This window comes from Pipra filicauda, unplaced genomic scaffold (genome assembly GCF_003945595.2).
Source record: "Pipra filicauda isolate LSUMZ 115617 unplaced genomic scaffold, ASM394559v2 scaffold56_size3634133_pilon, whole genome shotgun sequence".
NCBI classification, from domain to species: domain Eukaryota; kingdom Metazoa; phylum Chordata; class Aves; order Passeriformes; family Pipridae; genus Pipra; species Pipra filicauda.
The window spans coordinates 1533945-1552808 of NW_024104720.1; the positions used below are offsets into that span (position 1 = coordinate 1533945).

Genomic DNA, 18864 nt, shown 5'->3' on the forward strand with positions numbered 1-18864 from the left:
ATATTGTTCAATCAACAGTCAAGAAGGAAAAGCAGAAATTAACAGAAAATCCTTGCTGTGTTGCTAGAGCTCTCACAGTTCTCTCATGTGGCTATCCAGTTTTGATTTGTGGCTCAAAGTGCAAACTACTGCTGTTAACAAGTGAACAGAAGCATTACCGAGTTCAGGAAACAGAACCTGAGACACCATAAAATAAAGCTGTCTTCTCCCAAATGCTGCAGGGATCTGGGCCTAAGAGATTAGAGAAGTGATTAAATGAAAACCACTGACCATAAGAAAAACAAAAGAAATAGTTCGTAAGACAGTTCCCACTCTACTGAATCACAAAATATTTTATTAATTCTAACATCAATTTCATCAGTCCACAGCCCACAGAGACAAAACTTTAAAGGTGCTCACAAAAACATTCTATCTACACGGGTTTAGAAAAACCTTGGAAGAACCTACATATGTATCTCCTACAGGCAGAAACCCTCCCCCCACACCCCAATCATATAAATAGGTATGCCAAAATGGCATGAGCTTATGGGGATTCAAAGAAAAGACTGTACATTTTTTATAGAAAACATGAACAAAGGCAAATAACAAAATACATCCCAAACTAATAAAATAGATGCCAAGACTTCTGAGGGGAAAAAGGTCGACATTTTCATCCTTCTATATATAAACATACATTCATCTGATAAAGAAAGAAATTATTCCTATGAGCTGAAACCCTTCTAATCAGCATTGTAGTGATGTTGGTCAATGACCAGATACATTGCTATACACACACTACTTGTCTGATTAGGTAAGGCAGATCCCACACACCACAGCAGAAACCATCTTGTACTGGTACAGATTAAACCTCACGTATTCAACTGGACTATATGCTTTGACATGGCCAGCTCATCAAAACAGAAGTCCCCAGATGAAATGCAAGTTATACCTGAAAGACAATTCTTTTTGCATTAATACTAGCTGCATATCATATCAATTATTTGCAAAACCATTCTTTAAAATATTATCATTTTTACATGAATCATTTAAACACAATTTAATGAAAGAATTTCTTAGGTTCATTTTCTTTAGTTGTAATTTTGAATTTTTTTTCAAAAGAATTATTGCTAGGTCTGATCTTGCAAGTTTTATGCATGTTAAAAATCCACATAATGTTAAAATGAGTTGTGCAGTCTGGGACACAGACACATAGCTAGGTCCATGTGAATCTAAATAGCTTTTCCCAAAGCATCGTCTTTAAATACTATTGCCTTATTTCTTTAAGAAAGATGAGAAAATGCCCATTTTACTCCCAGACCAGACTTAAGCATGATTAGAAACTCATCAAGTGCCATGAGCATCTAAAATTGTCACAACATTTAAGGTATAGTATTGTCAGGCATGTGCAATCTGTATGCATCTAGATTGTTATTTGTGCAAAACTATGCAGACATACTCTGCCTTCATGTGTAAATCCACACTGTCTTCAGTGAGGAGTTTGTGATAGTCACTTAGGGCAGAATATGGCCTGCATTTACCTTCTTTGTATTTAAAAGATGAGAATAACTATTAACTACTATCTGTTAAAAGGCCCAACTGAAGAATGTTTTAGTAGAAAAATAAACATTTTAAGTTATTGGCAGATTAACATTAGTGCAATTATTTTGACTGCCTTACTTCCACACAGTAGATTAAAAAAATACATTGTCACTTGTGAAAAGAACTTAAGACACTTCAGAAGCAGTTATGTAGCTGCCAAATAAAGAGAAAAGGAGCAGATTCTGTAGCACTTTACATAGCTCTCAATGCTTAGTGCCTTCTAATGCTCCAGGAAACAAGATCCAAGGTTTGTAAACTAATTACAGTTCTTTCCATACAAAAATATATCACTCATGTGATTTTCAAAAAGGCTGACTAACTGCTGACCAGAAAGAGCACATTTTTCGTATTCAGCTATATCCTAGACAACATCTGGATCAACTTCGTTCTTTGAAGAACCATTTCTGGTAGTCCGAGTTGGTACACGGTCGTAACAATGGTGCTGGGTTACCGTTGTAAACATTTGACTCGGCTTGTACACACTTCTGGGTTTGTAGGTGAAACAAGGTACTATCCTACAACAGACAGAAAGAAATTTTGCTTTTCAGGTCTCAAAAATTACAGACACATCACTGTGTTTTAAAAATAACAGAAGACATTTGCCACAAATAAATATCACGCATATCCTTCCAATGAGACCATGCAGTAAAGCCAAAATGCCTAACTTGAGGATCTCTGAACTTTATCAAAAGACCCTGCTTTTAAACTTACATTAACATTGCTTTAGAGGGATACATGTAGTGACACCTCAGCCTGTAAAGTATGTGTTAACATCATTCACTTTCATTGCCTTTTGTTACTGCATCAGAACATGGGCAGTAAAAACCAAAGCCAAGCACAGGCATTACCCAAATTCAGCAATTTATTGCACATCTTGTAAGTAAAAGGTAAATATTGTTCATTAAGTGTAGATGCTGAACATATTTTTAGCAAGAAATTTTCCCCTTTCTTCATAGGGGACATTTTTGGTGGAAAAAGTAAAAATATCTAAGCATGCCCCTTGCCTATGGATGTGTGTGGAGTTCACTTGCTTTGCTGGAGGGCAGCACAGCTGTCTCAAATGTGTAAGGTCTGACAGGCCTCCACAGTCAAATTCCCTAACAAACACATTTTTAGGTCTCAGGCCCTCCTGTTACAGTAGTGTCCAAGCACATTTAATCTCCAGTTCACGTCTCTCACTCCAATCCAGGAGCACTGACAACTAGGATAGTGAGCTGCAGAAAGGCAGTGTAGCCAGCCATGGAGAACTGCCCTGCTCTGAGACCATCCCTTTGGCCTGGGTGACATTCCCACATGCAACCATTTCCAAAGCCTTTAGCAGCTTCAAAAGAAAAATGCCCTGCTTCTGAGCATAACCCTTACTCCTTTGGAAGTCTGCTCCTTCCGTCATCAGGAATATTGTACTTAATTGCATCCTGAGCCACAGCTCCTGATGCCCAGTGGCGTGTTATTGCTCATGGGCTTGCTTAGCTTCTAAATGACTTTCCTGTTTCTGTTGTGATAATTCACATTTTTGAGAGGACTAATCAGTATTTGCCTCACTCATTTTTGACTTGGTGCCCATAAGAACTTAATTCTTGTCAGGCTGCTGGGAAGGCTGGTTAAATCTGTGATTATGCTACATCCATAAGGACAGCTGTCTGATATTACTCTGTGCAAAGCAAAAGAAATGTGGTACTGACAGCTCACCCATCACTCGCCTTGAAAGTTAGGGACTGGTGATTTTGATTTAATGCAGTATAAGAAGAGGAATTGGAGCTGAGCAGTACGTTCAAATCACACACAGGAACAAAGTGATCATGAGGAAGGAAGAAAATTTAAAATAATTCCCAAAGTTTCAGATGCTAAAAGTTAATGGTTAGGAATGCAGTGGAAACAGATGCATTCCAAAACTTTTTTTTCAATTGTTCAGATTTCTCAATTTCAAAATTTCTGTTTTCTCAATTACTTCCTGAAGTGACTGAAGAACTTTCAATATATTCTTATAGATTAATGCATATGACCTTGAGCAATTTTATTAAAAGTCAGCATTTAAAATGACACATCATTTATATAGTCAGCCTTTTAAACATTTTTATTCAGTAATACCACTATGAGCTTCAGTCTGCACTGGATTAAGTGAATGGACAGTAATTTTCACATAATTTTTTAGAATTTACCCTGCCACTGGTGGTAGTATCTAAGCATGAAATTTGTTAACCATAGATTCTGTAGAGTTTGGATGCATTATGCAGACACATTATGTAAATATAACATTTTGATATATTATGTGACCTTTTCCCGTAGCCAAATAATAACACTCCAGAACCTGACCAGGGCCATAATTTTTCATCCAGCTTATTTTCTCTCAGGCATTCAGGAACTTCTTTAGAGATTAAAAACTACTAAACACAAGTTTTTCTAAGATCATGTTATGCTTAATAAATATACCACACTTCTCAGTATTTCCCCCCTTTGGGAGTAGGCTTGAGGGTTGAAAAAGAGAGGTACAGATCTGCTGAGTCCCCATAGCCAGTAAGATGTGTCCTGTGTAGGGGCAGGAATAGGGCAGAAGGTATTTTTTGATGATGCATCAAATTACACAACTGCACATTGCATTGCAGAAAAGGGAGCACTCCTGGTGCTTGTGGGAAGGGTTACGAGAGAGGGTCTGCAGAGGAGAAGCAGCTGTTCCAAAGCAGGGAAGAGTATAAAGTAAGGGTGGTATGTGAAGTACTAGGGATATATTGTAATACAAATACTGTGAAATAAAACAAGTCAATGAAAAGAGAGCAGAAGTAGGACAGTCATGAGACTGGTTGGGGAAGGGGTATATTGAGGCTCATCAGATCTCGGGAGAAGACAGCAGGGGTGAGATGCAAGAGAGTGTTCCCAGCTCCTTTGAGGTTATCAAGGTTGCTTTCCTTCTTCTCATCTTCCTATTCTTTATGACTGGCATACTCTTTGCCAATGCACTGCTGCTATCCTGGTTCTGTGTTCAGATATTAAAAGCCAAGATAGCGTATTTCTCCCAGAGATCTGTGCTAGTGTTGTGGCCTAAGATAAAAAGAAAAAAACCTCAACAATTCTCCTTCCACCCACTTCCAGAAAAACCAAACCCAAACTCAATGAGGCACACTTACCTCCCTGAAAACAAACTTCTGGTTTTCAGGAACACTGTGGACATTTTCTTGACACAAGTACATTGTCAAGTAGTCAGTCCCTGAATCGACTGCTGCACAGACTTCTGGTTGTCGGGTGTTGTAACGTATTTCATTATGGGATGTGTACTCAAAAAACTACAAACCCAAGAGAAAAAGCAAAGGACAGCAGTCATTTCACATGCACACATGAGAGTATTTATAAGGATATATACTAAGATACTATAATTAAGTTCACATATTAAAGTTGCTATTGTGAAGGGAAATTCTGCCAAAAATATTCAAGGATCCTTAACTTCTGCTGTTTGCTTACTATTTTGAAGAAAATCAATCTCATCACAGCACTGCTTTACTCTGGGAGAACTTCAAGTGCATGAAATGCTGAATAAATGTCCTGGAAAACAGGCATTCCAGCATTAAAGAACTTATAAAATTTGACTGTAATATTCTACTCTCACATTCTAGATCACCTATTAGAAATAGGACGGAAAACAGTTTCTAGCCTGATGCTGCACCTTAATTCAGTTGTCACAAAACAATGTTACTCTTAACTAAGGAGCTGCTCACTGCATATTTCAAATGCAGTTTGGTCAGAGTTCATTTCCAGTTACAAAGTACTCAGGATGCATGGTGATAACCACCTTATTCTACAACACTAAAAAAGTTACAGCGGCTTTTAAACATGAACAAAATTTTATAGAAAATTTACTAGCTTTGCTTGTACGATATTCTACAGAGGTAGAATGCTTTAAAACATCTTGGCTTCTGTAGCAATTATGGTTGAAGACTTCCTTAAAATTTTTATATTTATCATGGACACCTGCCAACTTTTGGACTTTCATTAAAGAGTGGCAGAGTTTGAGAGTTGTTTGTATTTATCATGCCTGTAAATAATTTAGATGACTATAGTGCACAGATGTGTGTTTAGATCTAATTTAGATAATACTCAATAGAGTAGAGGAGAGTTTTATAAACATCAGAAAATTGCTTATTACCAATAGCGCAGCTGCATTAGCAGAAACCAATAAAAGGATGAGGGAGAGAAGGAATCCTTTTTTGTTTTGTTTCACCCCTGGAGACTGTAAGGCTTTGTGATGGGAGCTGTACTAATTCAGAAATGTATATACTTGACCATACCACAAAAACATCCTTAACAACCAGCAAGGCTAATAACCTTGAAAGAGAAATCGAAAATGGAGTTTCAGTGTAAACAGGACCCTGTGGTTACAAAGTCTGCAGTCATCCATTTCCAGGTGTAAGAGCTCTGATCTAGACTTCTGTGATGATAGTTGTTTCATGAAATCTTACCCTCCCATTATCACAATCAGGAATTTCTCTGCCACGGTGGCTGTTGCTGCCATACACAGACCAGTGCTGCTCACTGCATCACCCTATAGAGCTTCATGGCTTTTCTTTTCCAGCAGTAATGCAAATGACAGACCCCCCCAGAATTAACCTGTCTACCACCATTCATTTGCAGTAAGCCACAAAAGGAAGTGACTATTTCAAGAAAGCAACATCAAGTTTGAGTCTCCCTGCTGACATAACACCCTGGAGACCGTGATTTCCCCTTGAAACCTATTGCTAGAGCCTGTTCCTATGATGTAGGCTGTAATGCCTTTACATTTGCCTTATGCAAAAGAAGTCTCATCATCAAAAAATGTAAATTGTGAGGATATTGGTCCTATTATTACTATTATTATTATTTACCCTAATAGCCAGGGTCTATTCCCTGGCCCTTAGGTTTTATTCCCAGGTTCAGTATCTGATTGGCACATGGAAAGTCTGCCACTTTGGGCACCACAGTGAGCTATAGGGGCATGAATTTTAATTCTATGGTTTGTGTATAAAGAAAAAGCTTCAGTCCTGCTCACTTGTGTCTGGATGGACACTTTTTTTACAGCTGTCACTTCCACAAGGCCTCGCTTGTTAGGGGATTTATTACATATAATAACTCTTTAACAATTTGTATTCAGTATCAGTGAAAGCCTGTAAGCTGCTTATTGTACCAGATGCATCAAGAGTAGATGGAGCAGCTACTAGATCAGAGCACTTCTTACTACTGATATCTTCCCTGAATGGTTTCTCAAGGACTTGCACCAGATTTTGAAGAGTAAGTAAAATGGTTAATTTCTGGATATCTTTAAGGAATGGGGTTATAGTATTCACAATCAAGCACTCCTGCCCTGTTGCCCAATGAATATAATACTGCTTCAAATTGAATAAATACTTCAGGCTTTGGGCTTTTTCAAGCTCTGGTAATATATGAGATAAATTTGTTGCTCCTCAAAAGGTGAAGTGTTTTTTAGTTCTTTTTTCTTGCCTTCTGTGGGCAGAAAGGAAGCATTTTCAAACTGACCCATGATCTGGTAACTAGTAGCCTTACTGCATTTCTTTCCTTCTGGGAATCAGTAGATTCCCTTAAGTGCTACTGGGAAACTTGATGAGGCCTTTTTCCCAGTGCCTATGGCTTCTACACAATCTACAGGATATGCCCCAGCTGCACCAGTGCTAGTTGGTACTGGGGCTAGCAGTAGATTTTGGCTACCTCACCAGACCTTGAAACGCTCTCACCCCTCTCTGTGCCTGGCTAGTGCTCTTCTGCACGTAGGAAGAAGTTTGCACTTCATGGGTAGAACCAGCAGAGAGGTTACCAGGTCTGATACTCTTTTTGCAGATAACTCAAGGGTTTTGCTGAATTCTTTAGTTTGCCTCTCACTATTTACCAAATCTCTCAGCTGCAAATGGGAGTATTGAGAAGGATACTGTCAGTCAGTGTTTTCCCATCCTCTTACCACATCAGGTCAACTTCCTGCCATCATGCATTGGTGCTCTCTGTTCTGCTTCCAAGCCAAACCAAGAAGAGGAATGGGCTTTATTGCTGTTAAATTTCAAAGCCTTTCATTCTCATCTACTGGGGCAGATACTTCCACAAAACATAAGCACCTTGAGGTGCAAGCACTGAGTAGCCAGCGCCTGTATTTCCTGTCTCTATTTCTGGCCTCTCTTCCATATACAATCAGCTCCTATCACTGCAGTGTTATCCTCACCTTCTTGCTGTAAGGAACCTGCTAATTTTAAGCAACTCCCAGTTAGTTTTCTTACTGCTTACACAAAAGCAACTCAAAAGGACTAAAGGGAACCCTCTCAGTTAGGCCAGGGGTTCAAGGAAGTACACCTACAAATCACCAGGGACTTTATTTATCTGAGAGTGGTTCTTATTTACTGAGATTAAAACGGGATCAGGTGCTGGACCTTACAAATAACCAAGATCACAGAGCTCTCTCTTCTCAGTACAGTGCACACAGATATTCAGGGGTCACTCTAAGTGGAGAATTGCTTCCAGTGAAGAGGATGATCAACCTTGCCATCATCATTTCATCAGCCGACAGCGGTGGATGTACATATGGGAGATTTGACTGGTTTGGTTCTGACACTGTCATCTACCAAGGAATTCATACCACCAGGAGCAGCATTTTAAGAATAACTGTCAAAAGCGTGGTGGGATGGGAAGGAAATGGAGAGAAATGTCCTGCTGGTAGATTTCACAGCTATTTATGAGCCAAAAAAGGGAGGTGCAAGCTCAGCAACCCTGACTTCCATTTCCTATCTCACTTATGCTTCTACATCTTCTCTCATTTTAGCCTCTCTCTGTTCCCCCACCCGCAGCTCTTCCTGTTGTCCATTATTCTCTTGCAACTACCTGACACCCCTACTCATGCCCTCATTTGCACACAAACATGACATCTCTGCTGTCATGTTCTGTAACCCTGCCCCTTTCCACTAAAATATTCTCCAGTGACTCTGTTTCATTCTCCCTCCCTGTAGCTCCTAACTACTCCTCCCTCTATCACACATGCCCTGTTCATCACCTGTTGTCCAACCTCTGTCCAAAACTACTACTGCCCTCTGTCACCTTGGCCCCTTTTCCCTGGCTCCTGTTAACCCTCCCATGCCTTTTACCCATCTCACTAATCTTGTTTTATCCATTTCCTGTGATTGACCTTCCTTCCTCAGGCTCTGCAGTTCTCTTGAGTCATCTCATATTTTCTTTTATTGGTTTATATTGCAGTCAGGTAGTTTCTCCATTTCTCCTTCCTCCTCCTGCTTGGATGCCAGCAGAGGGAGCGGTTTGCACAGTTCAGAGTATCGGTGCTTTTATCCTCGTGCCTGCGACCGCAGGTACACAGATGCATTGTACCATCAGCAGAGATGGAAGAGCACTAATATCCAGCGATGTGATATCTTTGCAGTAAATTCAGTTCATCTTTTAGTGCTAGCTAAACAAATGATAACTGTAAAAATGTCATCTCATGACAATTCATCTCTCAATTGTACTTCTCTTTTGCCTTCACCTTTTATCCCATGTCTTTATTTTTCTTGGTGAAAGGGATAAAATTTAAATGAACTTTTTTGGTTCAGAGAAATACAAATATTCAACCTCTCTGTAATCTGTAATACAAGGAAAAAACAAATGTATAAACACCTTCTGTGTGCTAGCATGTAACCTTATAAATTTAATACTTCTTAATCTATAAAAACAATCAGCTCTTACTTATAAGAAAGTGGCTTAACTGGGTTATCTGATTATTAACTTCTCTTCTATATAGGTGTATAGAACTGTGCTTAACTCAGGTATGAAACTGAACTGAGGGAGTAAAATGGGTTGGTAGGGTGGGGCTTAGCATGACTGGCATACATCTGTGAGTATTGACATCCTTTGGCTTCTATGGTGCAAGATTCTCCTTCTGCCTTCCCCTGCATCTTAGCCTCCAGGACAGAAACATTAGGAAAATTAAGACATAAACCAGACATGAACTAATAAATAATAGTAAATAACAGTTCTAATATTTAAGACAATAAACTCGCTATCAGCAACAAATCTATTTCCTTTTAAGATCTGAAGTACAGTGCTCAGATTGTTGTTCCTTTTCCCTTTCTCATATAAAATGCAATTCATATTAGAAGCTTTCTCCTCAAAGCAGACTTGTTTTTCACTCCTTGAGCTTTTATGTCTTCTTTTAAGCAGAATCCAGAACAACAACGGATACGCTGCTTATCTGCCACATTTCTCGTTCTTTTCCAAGCTAGATTTTCCCTTTTTTTCCCTTTTCCAAACATTCTCAATTGAATGTTTGGATTATTTTCCTTAAAAAAAGACCCAAACAGTTAAGCCATCCAAGCTGTCACAGAGTTATGTACAAGAGGTCTCACAAGACCTCTGATACTCGGCACTGGTGAGACCACACCTCAAGTACTGTGTTTAGTGTAATCTGGGTTAGAAGCCAAAAATCAAGCTCGATAGGCAAGTACATGCCACATGCCACACATCAAACAGCAAACCTCAAGTATGGAAGGTGGTCATGGAAAATCATGCAAAACAGCCACTGTAACTTGGCATACAGTGCCTCACAACACTTTTACAATGGCTTTATGCAGAGAGGCTTATGGGCATCATAACTAACCACTGCTGCACACAGTGTTTCAATCATCATGGAGAAAAACACCAGCATTTTCAGCTTCAGAAGTTAAAACCAAGAGTAAAAATGAAAGTGTTAAATGGATCCCTGCTCTCCACGGTTGTGGAGCCTGAGTCCAGGAGGACATTTCTGGAGAATGTATTACGGGAGAAGATGCAGTCCAAAACCTCTTGCACACTTACACAAGCACCAAGAGGAGGAGACATGATGACAGACCCAGGTGGAACTAGGTGAGGTTTTCAAAGCTGTTAAGGGTCTTGGAGGCATGGACAGACAAAATCTCAGAGGTGTGCTGGTCTGCCCAAGACCAGCTGGAGATGAGTGAACAGTGGCCTATAAGCACTATAGCTGCACTGCTGTGCTATTAACCCCTGCTAATGAGCTCTGATGAAAGGCATAATAAAGGTATGCATGAGTTCTCTGGACTTGGTAGACACATCTGCAGAATGAAGAAAACCTGATCTGAAGATACGTCAAAATAAAAAGCGTTTAGTGCAAGAATCAAAATTAGAACTAAGATCACCTTACTGTGGCAACATGTTCTCTCAGCCTTACTGCAATGACTTTACCATACTTTCTTACATTACAACCATTGTGTTAACCAAAATGATAATAAAACATGAATCTTACTTGATTTTGTCCCATGCCATGACATGGGTACAGTATGACCCTGTGTCCAGTTATTTGATGTTCATTTGTAGGGTTGTAATCAAAACAGAAGTTTTCCATTCCTCTATTCTTCAGCTAAACAAAACAAAAGAATGTTTATAAGTATTAGTCTGAAGTAAGGAAGATATTCTATACTCACTTTACACCCATCCAGCTGGGCTGTGAGATCCATCGCAAATTAACAGGAATAGATCAAATGGATCCAATGGTAACATCTCTCAGACTAATGTGAAATAAAGCTGTTGGGACCATCTTGACTTTGGGCATTGAAACAGCCAGGTACCATGGTTTCCCCTAGGAATGACGCTGTGTTCCAGTGTATTTGCAAAGGAAGTAGGTAGAAACTACAAAAAACTGTTGAAACCCAACAAACCAGCAAGTCATGCAGAACAAAATAGTCTGCCAAGTCTTTTTTTTCCCCCCCAGGATCTACTTGTTCAAATTTCTTATGAAAAGATGACTACATAGTTCTCTCAGTTTGTCAAATGGGAAATGTTAGAAGGATTTGTTCTCGAAAGGACTCCAGTACCCTCTTGAGGTTGAACAAGCAGACACATTTTAAGATCAGAAATCATGTAAGCAGACAAAATATATCCCTGGAAAAAGAACTAGATATGATATTAAACGCTCTTTACTAGTGTTCCTGAGCTTTGACATAAGAGATGCATAATTTTTAAATTTTGAAGTATTAAGTTAGCTGATTTTAAAAACAACAGGCTAATTAGCAAGGATTTGCATTTAAGTATTCAGGAGGCAAAAGTAACTGAAAATAAGTTAAACAATGCCTTAACAAGTACTGATTAACCAAATTTGAAATTACACACAGCAAAATAGGTTCTGTAAACAAGAAGCTGAATGCCCCTGTTGTTGAGTGTAATTATATCACAGACAAAAAGAATAAGCAACGTAAATCTCACAAGAGTTAGTTTAGCAAGGTGTAATTTCACAGTTCTTCCCTAGTCATGATAATTTTATCTTCAGTTCTTAGTGTGGAGAATGAAGGGACACAAAGGAATTGCAGAAGGCTAAAACCAACCAAACAAAACAAACCCTCCAGGACCCATATCCACCACAGAGCAAACCACACAAGCTGGAAAATTAGATTCTTGTGTTCTACATATGTTTTGCTTTCCCAGCTTCTACTTTCAGTGCCACCCAACGTCTTTTCACTGATTTGTGCCCATTCCCACACTAGACCACTGCAAACCTCCTTGAGCAGTCAAAAGAGGACATTTTGTTTATCTTCCTAATGCAAGGCAAGGTTTACACTTAGAAAACCAGGAAAGAGAAGTGTCTTATAGAGATTATTTTTTAAGCTACCATGGAACTACATAAACCAAACAATAAGGTTCTCATGTTTCTACCTTCTACAACAAGAAATGTCAACTTAAAAGTCATAACAACTTAAAACTGGTAACTGTATCTCTAAAAATATGAATCAGTTTCAGTCATTGTCAGCAGCTCTCTTCAGGATCACAGGGTCTCTCGTTAGTATGTTTAATAACGTATGACTTTGGCTGACTGTGTCCTGGCTCCAAGGCCAGCAAAGCCCTTATCTGTGGTGCCCTTCCAGGAAACCCAATGCCCCTGCTACCACTCTTCACCATCAGCCCCTGGCACATGGTCAAGCATGTGCTCCCCTTTGTGGCTTGGAATTCTAAATAACCTTATTTGAAAATGCCATGCACCATCAGAACTACTGCAACTCTCCTATGTATGTTACTCAATGCCCAAATACACACAACAAAAGCTGTTTAAAAGCTTATTGAACTTAAGCTTTATTTCAGGTGGTTAAAAAACGAGGCTGTACTCCCAGGATGCTACTGTGTACGTTCTCTCATTGTCTCTTTCATGCACAAATGCTTGTGATACATGCTGACATATTCCTACATATACATGGTCCACATTTTGACCTGGTTCTTTTAGTTCATTTTATCAGACATCAGTAGATGCTGTTTTGTGCCCACACTTTATCAGGAAGCTGAATAGGTATTCAAGACCCAATCTGTGGGAATAATATATTCTAAGCTTTTAAATGACCTGATCTGAAATGACACACAAAGATTTGAACATCTGCACCATTTATGCAAAAAAATAATAAAATCTGCCCCGGTATAAGGCAGAAAAAATGTGTGAGAGAATTTGTGAAATATTTTTCTCTTGTGAAATGAGAATATACAGTTTAAGATCCTTTTACGTGTAACAGCTCTACCAAAACAGTGCTAGTCCACTCATTTCTGAAGCTTTTTTCCTATATCTATCATAAAAAAGTCATGCAATAAGAACAAAATTTTGTCTGTGACTTACCTTATTTCTTTTGCAGAATGCTGCATTAGAGAAACAGAAGCAAGAAAAAATGTTGATCACCTTGCCATTGAAACACATAGTTAAGTTCTAAAACATTCTACCCATGCAGGACTACTCACAGCGTCTTTGTACAGCATTTGCCTTCTATTGAAATGTTGCTGGTGTTACTCTACAATGCCATTTAGTCACCAATCCGGAGGCTGGGATAGGTAGAAAACAGCAACTACTGAGATATTCACCTTAGACCTTATCCCTTACTGCTTGGAGAAATTTAAATCTCTTGTTTCCCAACATCTGGACACTTGCATATAACTACATGATATAGACAGCATTCTATGAATAATTATTAGTTTGGGCTTGGTTTTTTTTAAGATAAAATCCATTGTAAGCAAAGCATCAACAACAGATTTTTGACATGAAAACTTCATTACATTAGTTGATAAATACAGCCAATGGAGCACAGCCAACCTTTCTCTTCATTCACAAAATAGATCAGAATCCTCTTTATTTTACCACAGTGGCAGTGGTGCTGACGTATTAGTGATATGGGCAGATGATACTGTGGAAAGCCAAACAGCTTCACTAGTAATGACCAGACATAAGCTTTTACCGCAAAGGTCATCTGAGCAGTTACTGGGAATGATTTTACTGTGTGTATGCTATTTTCAGATCACCTGTTAACTTAAGTGCAATGTTGAAATGGCTACATTGCATTGACTAGTAAGATCCTCTGAAGGAACCAACGATGATTCATTGTGGGACTCACTGCTGGATTCATTTGCTCACCCCAGCAAGTCCACTTCTCCCTGGGAGGCTCAAAAACATATAAGCATGTGGTTCAAGCCACGGTGTGTTCACTTGAGTTTACTATCAAACACTTGAATTTCTTTCCACTTCCTTTTAAGAAGTCTTTATCAAGCTTTCAGAGGCTGTACAGCCAATAAAGTAGTGCATATTCCCATGATGGACATCAGATCTTCAGGTCTAGTCAGTCATAATCTTGGGTACCAGTTCAATTTTAAGTGGAAGCTCTACAATTTGGGTTATAATGCAGTTTTAGAGGTATACCCTAGAGGAGGCTGTTTTGGAGCCTCTGAGAACTTGGAATCTCAGACATGTTATGTTATCTTTGATAACATAATTTAAGCCAAATAGTTAAGATCTCTTCTTCTGTAAGCCGGTCCATATATCTCATGTGATATTTAAATAATTTATATAATGTGCTCTTTCATGTCACAGCAAAACAAAATTCTTCATGGTTTTAAAATCTTTCTTTCTGATTTTCTCAAGGTTATATCTGGTTTAAATTAAAAGAAAATTATGACTAAGCATTTGGAAATTAATTGAAGATGACATGGTCTTAGAGGAAAATGTGGAAGGAAGTTGCCAATAGAAAGATTCAAGTTTTTGATCTCCCAATTGATTCAGTCAGTCACAGATGCCTTTATGGTTAGATAGTCTCAACAGACATCTACCAACTTAGTTGTTTCACATTCAGATGGAAGAAATATCAGCTAGAAAGTCTTTGAGAAGAACAAAGAGAAACTTCTCATGTCAGAACATAGTATGGTCTCACAGTCAAGTCAAAAGGATTAGTTCATGTCCCACACAAAGTTCCAAAGCTACTTGAAGCCCAAGGAGAAGTAAGATGATATTTCTCTCATTTCTAGGCCTCAGGCAGTTTGCAGCAATGCAATCATATCTCAGGCGAAAAAATTCAAAATTCAGTATGTTTAAATAAAATTTTAGGCAGCTAACTTTTTAGATGACCAAACTTGGTAAGAATACTTTTATCTACATATCTAGAAAAAAAAAATAGCACAAGGGTGTATTTGTCAGTGCACAGCACTGAATGCTGCTCAATAATTGCTTATTCTATTTCAATAACACATGGCTGACTTATGGGTAATCTTAGATAGATTGTCAACTTCAGTTCAAAAGTGTAAAGATTTTCAAGGGAGGGACAAATCCCCACATGCCTTTGTATTCTCTTTGAACAATTAAATAACCTCACACTAAGCTGTGCTGTTACCAAAGCTGCACTTTTAAACATAGTATTTTTGTGAACCAGAAAAGCACCACACAGCTAAGGCAGGAGTAAAAACATGATCAATGATTCATCGAAGAGAGCAGATAGGACTCAAAATCCACAAATCAGTTGAATCAGTAGGTGTCATTTTTGCACTCAGTTTCTTAGAGTACAACTGTACTTTAATTACATTTTAAATTCTTTCTCCCCCCAAAAATGGTGTAATCTTATTATGTTCACAACCAGATGACAGCATTTAAGAATTGTTTTTAGAGAAATACATAGAGCACACCTAAATTACACTATAGATACCTCAAGCAGCTCCGAACGAGAACTATTATTTCTAGGTACTGTCGACATCTTGCTTGAGGATGCCATGTGCAGTCAAATCGTGAAAGAAACTGCACAAATTCCTCCCCCTCCCCAGGAAGTTGAAGCATTATCACCACCACCAGTCCAGCTTTTCTTTTGGAGGGTGAAGGATGGAGGTGGAGGGAAGATGAAGTTACTTAACTGCTCCTGGAAGGTAAGTCTTATAATATCTTACTGCTTCAACTGTCCCTGACCTTATGAGTAGCAATCCAGCACAAAACAACAAAAACCAAACTAATGTTGTACCATGGTTTGTTCAAGGTACCGGGTAACGATGGGTAATACCTTTCATGCCAGTGATCACACAGAGATACTACCTCCAGTACAAGCTCCAAGACAAATGTAAGAGCGTGGTAACTCTCCCTGAGGCTCCCCTAAGGGCTTTGCTGACAACTGATGCACTCCCTTGTGGGAGCTCCCACAGTTCCCCATGGGAAATACAGTTCCCCATGGGAAACCAGAGCATTTTCACATTAGGATCTTTTTCATTTAAGAAGTAAAAAAGATATTAGGGTAGACTGTGGGGAGACTTGGTTCTTGTACGTTTTGTATGCCCACAGTCATCAGATTTTTTCTGTTCCTGAAGGAGATCCAGCAGAGACTGAGTAACCGAAGGGCAAATGGCAGCAAGACAAGGGTTAGAAGTGCTGCAGCAGTATGGGAACGCAGCTTAGTTGGATCTGCAGAGTGATCAAGCTACCACCAAAAGTACTTCTAAGTCAATGTGGCATTGGTAATCAGGGAGGTGTTTGATACATCTTTGCCTGGCGGAAAGGTAAAGTTTTGTCTTCCCAACACGCAGCAGGTATATGGTGATTTTTCAGAAGAAACAGGTTATTTGTTGCATCATTCTCTGCCTTCATCCCTACCAAATGAGATTACAGTAATGTGATATGCATGGAGCTATACTTTATATTTATTCGTAAGCTGCAAATAGCATAGTAAGCTGTCAAATCTTAAAAAGAGAAGTGGATTCTGATATTGAACCAACCCTTGCTGGTCTAAAGTGACCTCCTGATTAAAAATTAACATGTTGGTTTTGACATACAGAATCCCCTATGACTTGGGAGCACTTAGCACCAGCTGTCTTTCCCATTACCCTAGAGTGTCATAGTTTTCATCAGATAAAATGTGCAAAGATACGTTTCAAAGCACACTCTTTCTCCTTTCAACTCTACAACTAAAAACTAAAACACTCTACCATTCTCTTTTTTCATTATGTAAAGTTTAAAGAAATGAAAATGACATCCTTTCCCACGTTTAACAGTCTCAAGATGTCACTTAGAAGGAGAAATTGATGGCAACGTTACCTGATCTACTCTCTCGCAGAACTCTTTCATAAACAGCATGCCCTAAAATATTCTCATAGAAACCATGTTTTAAAGCCTATCAATTCTAACTGAATTCTACTAAAATCCCAAACTGACTTTGGCATAAAAACACATTCACACGGAGTTAGTAGGAGAGCTCAGAGAACTGCAAGGAGGCCCCTTCTCAGCAGCCACATACCATTCCAAAGAAGCCTGGTCTGTCCTCGGGTACGTGAAGTTCTGGATACACATTCTCCAAGAACCATTTGAAGTCCTTACATTTCAGCTTCTCTCGAAGAAGTCTTCTTTCTGTCACATCTCCATATGGCTCCTGAAAGAAAAAGAAAGAAAAAAGATTAAAAAAAACCCATCCAGAAAAAAACCCCATCCAGAACAGATGCTCTCTTTTAAATTATCTATATACATTATTAGGAACCGTATGCTACAGTGATGAGTAGGACTTCTAGCCAGGAAAAATCACCATGTTTGGGTGCTGGATTTGATTTCATTATCCTTACATTCGTTAAATGTTGACAAAAAAGAATTGGAACTGTGCAAGTAAAACTTTCAAATATTCTAGAAGACATTCTGAGAAAACTCCCTGAATCCGCAAGTGAGTAAGCCCTTGAATACAGATTGCTGGAGACCAAGAAGGTGTATTAGAAAATAAGACTTCCTTTAACTGGATAATTGGAAATCTCAAAAGCAGTGAATGAATCTTGAGGATTTTAAATTATGTCACCATCCATTTGCAAACTACCTGTACAGTTTTACATTTAACTGATGAAACCTGTAAAATCTGCTAATGTTTCCTTTGAACTTCATAGTTTTGGGGGGTGAGGAGTATGAAGTCATAAACCTCCAGAGAAAAGCTTTCATTGTAGGCTTTTTCTCTGTCTATGGATTGGAGCAGAGTTCACATCTTTTCATGTGTGTCTTCAAAAACCTATCTTTATATTGACTAGGGCTTCAGATAGTCAGGCATGAAATAGTGTTCACTGCCCCCAGATTTTTACAGGTCACTTGACACACTATTTTCTCAAACAACAAATTTATTTGCATTTCTCAAAGCTGTGGAAATACCACTGAAAACACAAAACAGATGTAAAGCAGAGGCAGAGATGCCTGTTTGAATAAATAAACAGCGTGACATATTAGTTCTGAGGTCTGAACATTAATCTTGAAGTGAAACTTCATGAAACCAATTTTTGCAGCCATAGCTTCAATCTTTTTTCCATTATGTTACAGAACTGATTATTTGGGTTTGATGAAGTAAAAAGGTCTGAACTCAACTGATGCAACAAGTGGTGCACAGAGTATTATAGAAACCAGAGTTCATTGGCAAGAGCTCTGATATGGGAAAAAAAAAAACACATGAGTTTCAGCTTACATCCACGGTGCTACAATAAGCCAATATGCAAAACTTCCAATACTAACACACAAATATCCTTTAAAGATAAAGCTCTGTCATTAGAGACATAAGCTGCTCAGCATTTTACAAGAAAAACTGTCAGTGTTCATTGCTCTTTTTGCGTATGACAAGCAGAATCGGCCTGTCATTGCCTATGGGTGAATCCCACATTTCTCTCTAAGTCAGACTCTAATAATAAAACCTAAATGGCTTTTATGACGCTAAAGTAAAAAAAAAAATTTACAAATGTGTAGACTATAATAGTCTAATTACCCAGTTTAATCCAAAGGAACACAAGATGGAAGCTAACCAAATGCAGCTTCCCCAGTATCCTCCAGTATCCTAACAGTTTCAAGAGCATTTTTTCCCCTGGCATATCTATTGGGGTAGGTCACTCAAACATGCCAGGAGCTCCCTGTCCCTCAGTCCCTAAGCTCTGGTCTGGTGTAGCAGGAGACAAGTGCCCAGCAGCAACTGCAGGACAGCTCTCCTGAGGAACAAAACCAGAAAGCCAGTGCTTAGAAAACTTTCCATACAAAGAGTAGGGCCTGGGAAGATCAGGCAACTC

General features: G+C 38.8%; 1 protein-coding gene across 1 annotated transcript in view; it reads right to left on the reverse strand.

Moving 5' to 3' along the window:
- Nucleotides 1-314: 314 nt before the first annotated feature.
- The window catches only part of GALNT12 (polypeptide N-acetylgalactosaminyltransferase 12), a 46092-nt gene continuing 27542 nt past the window's right edge, over nucleotides 315-18864 (reverse strand). Inside the window, exons 7-10 of the mRNA XM_027741081.2 lie at nucleotides 17085-17216; nucleotides 10829-10942; nucleotides 4701-4856; nucleotides 315-2093 (exon numbers count right to left, since the gene is read on the reverse strand). Of these exons, the coding sequence (XP_027596882.1) occupies nucleotides 1956-2093; nucleotides 4701-4856; nucleotides 10829-10942; nucleotides 17085-17216 (540 nt within the window). The 3' untranslated portion in view covers nucleotides 315-1955. The remainder of the gene's footprint in view (nucleotides 2094-4700; nucleotides 4857-10828; nucleotides 10943-17084; nucleotides 17217-18864) is intronic.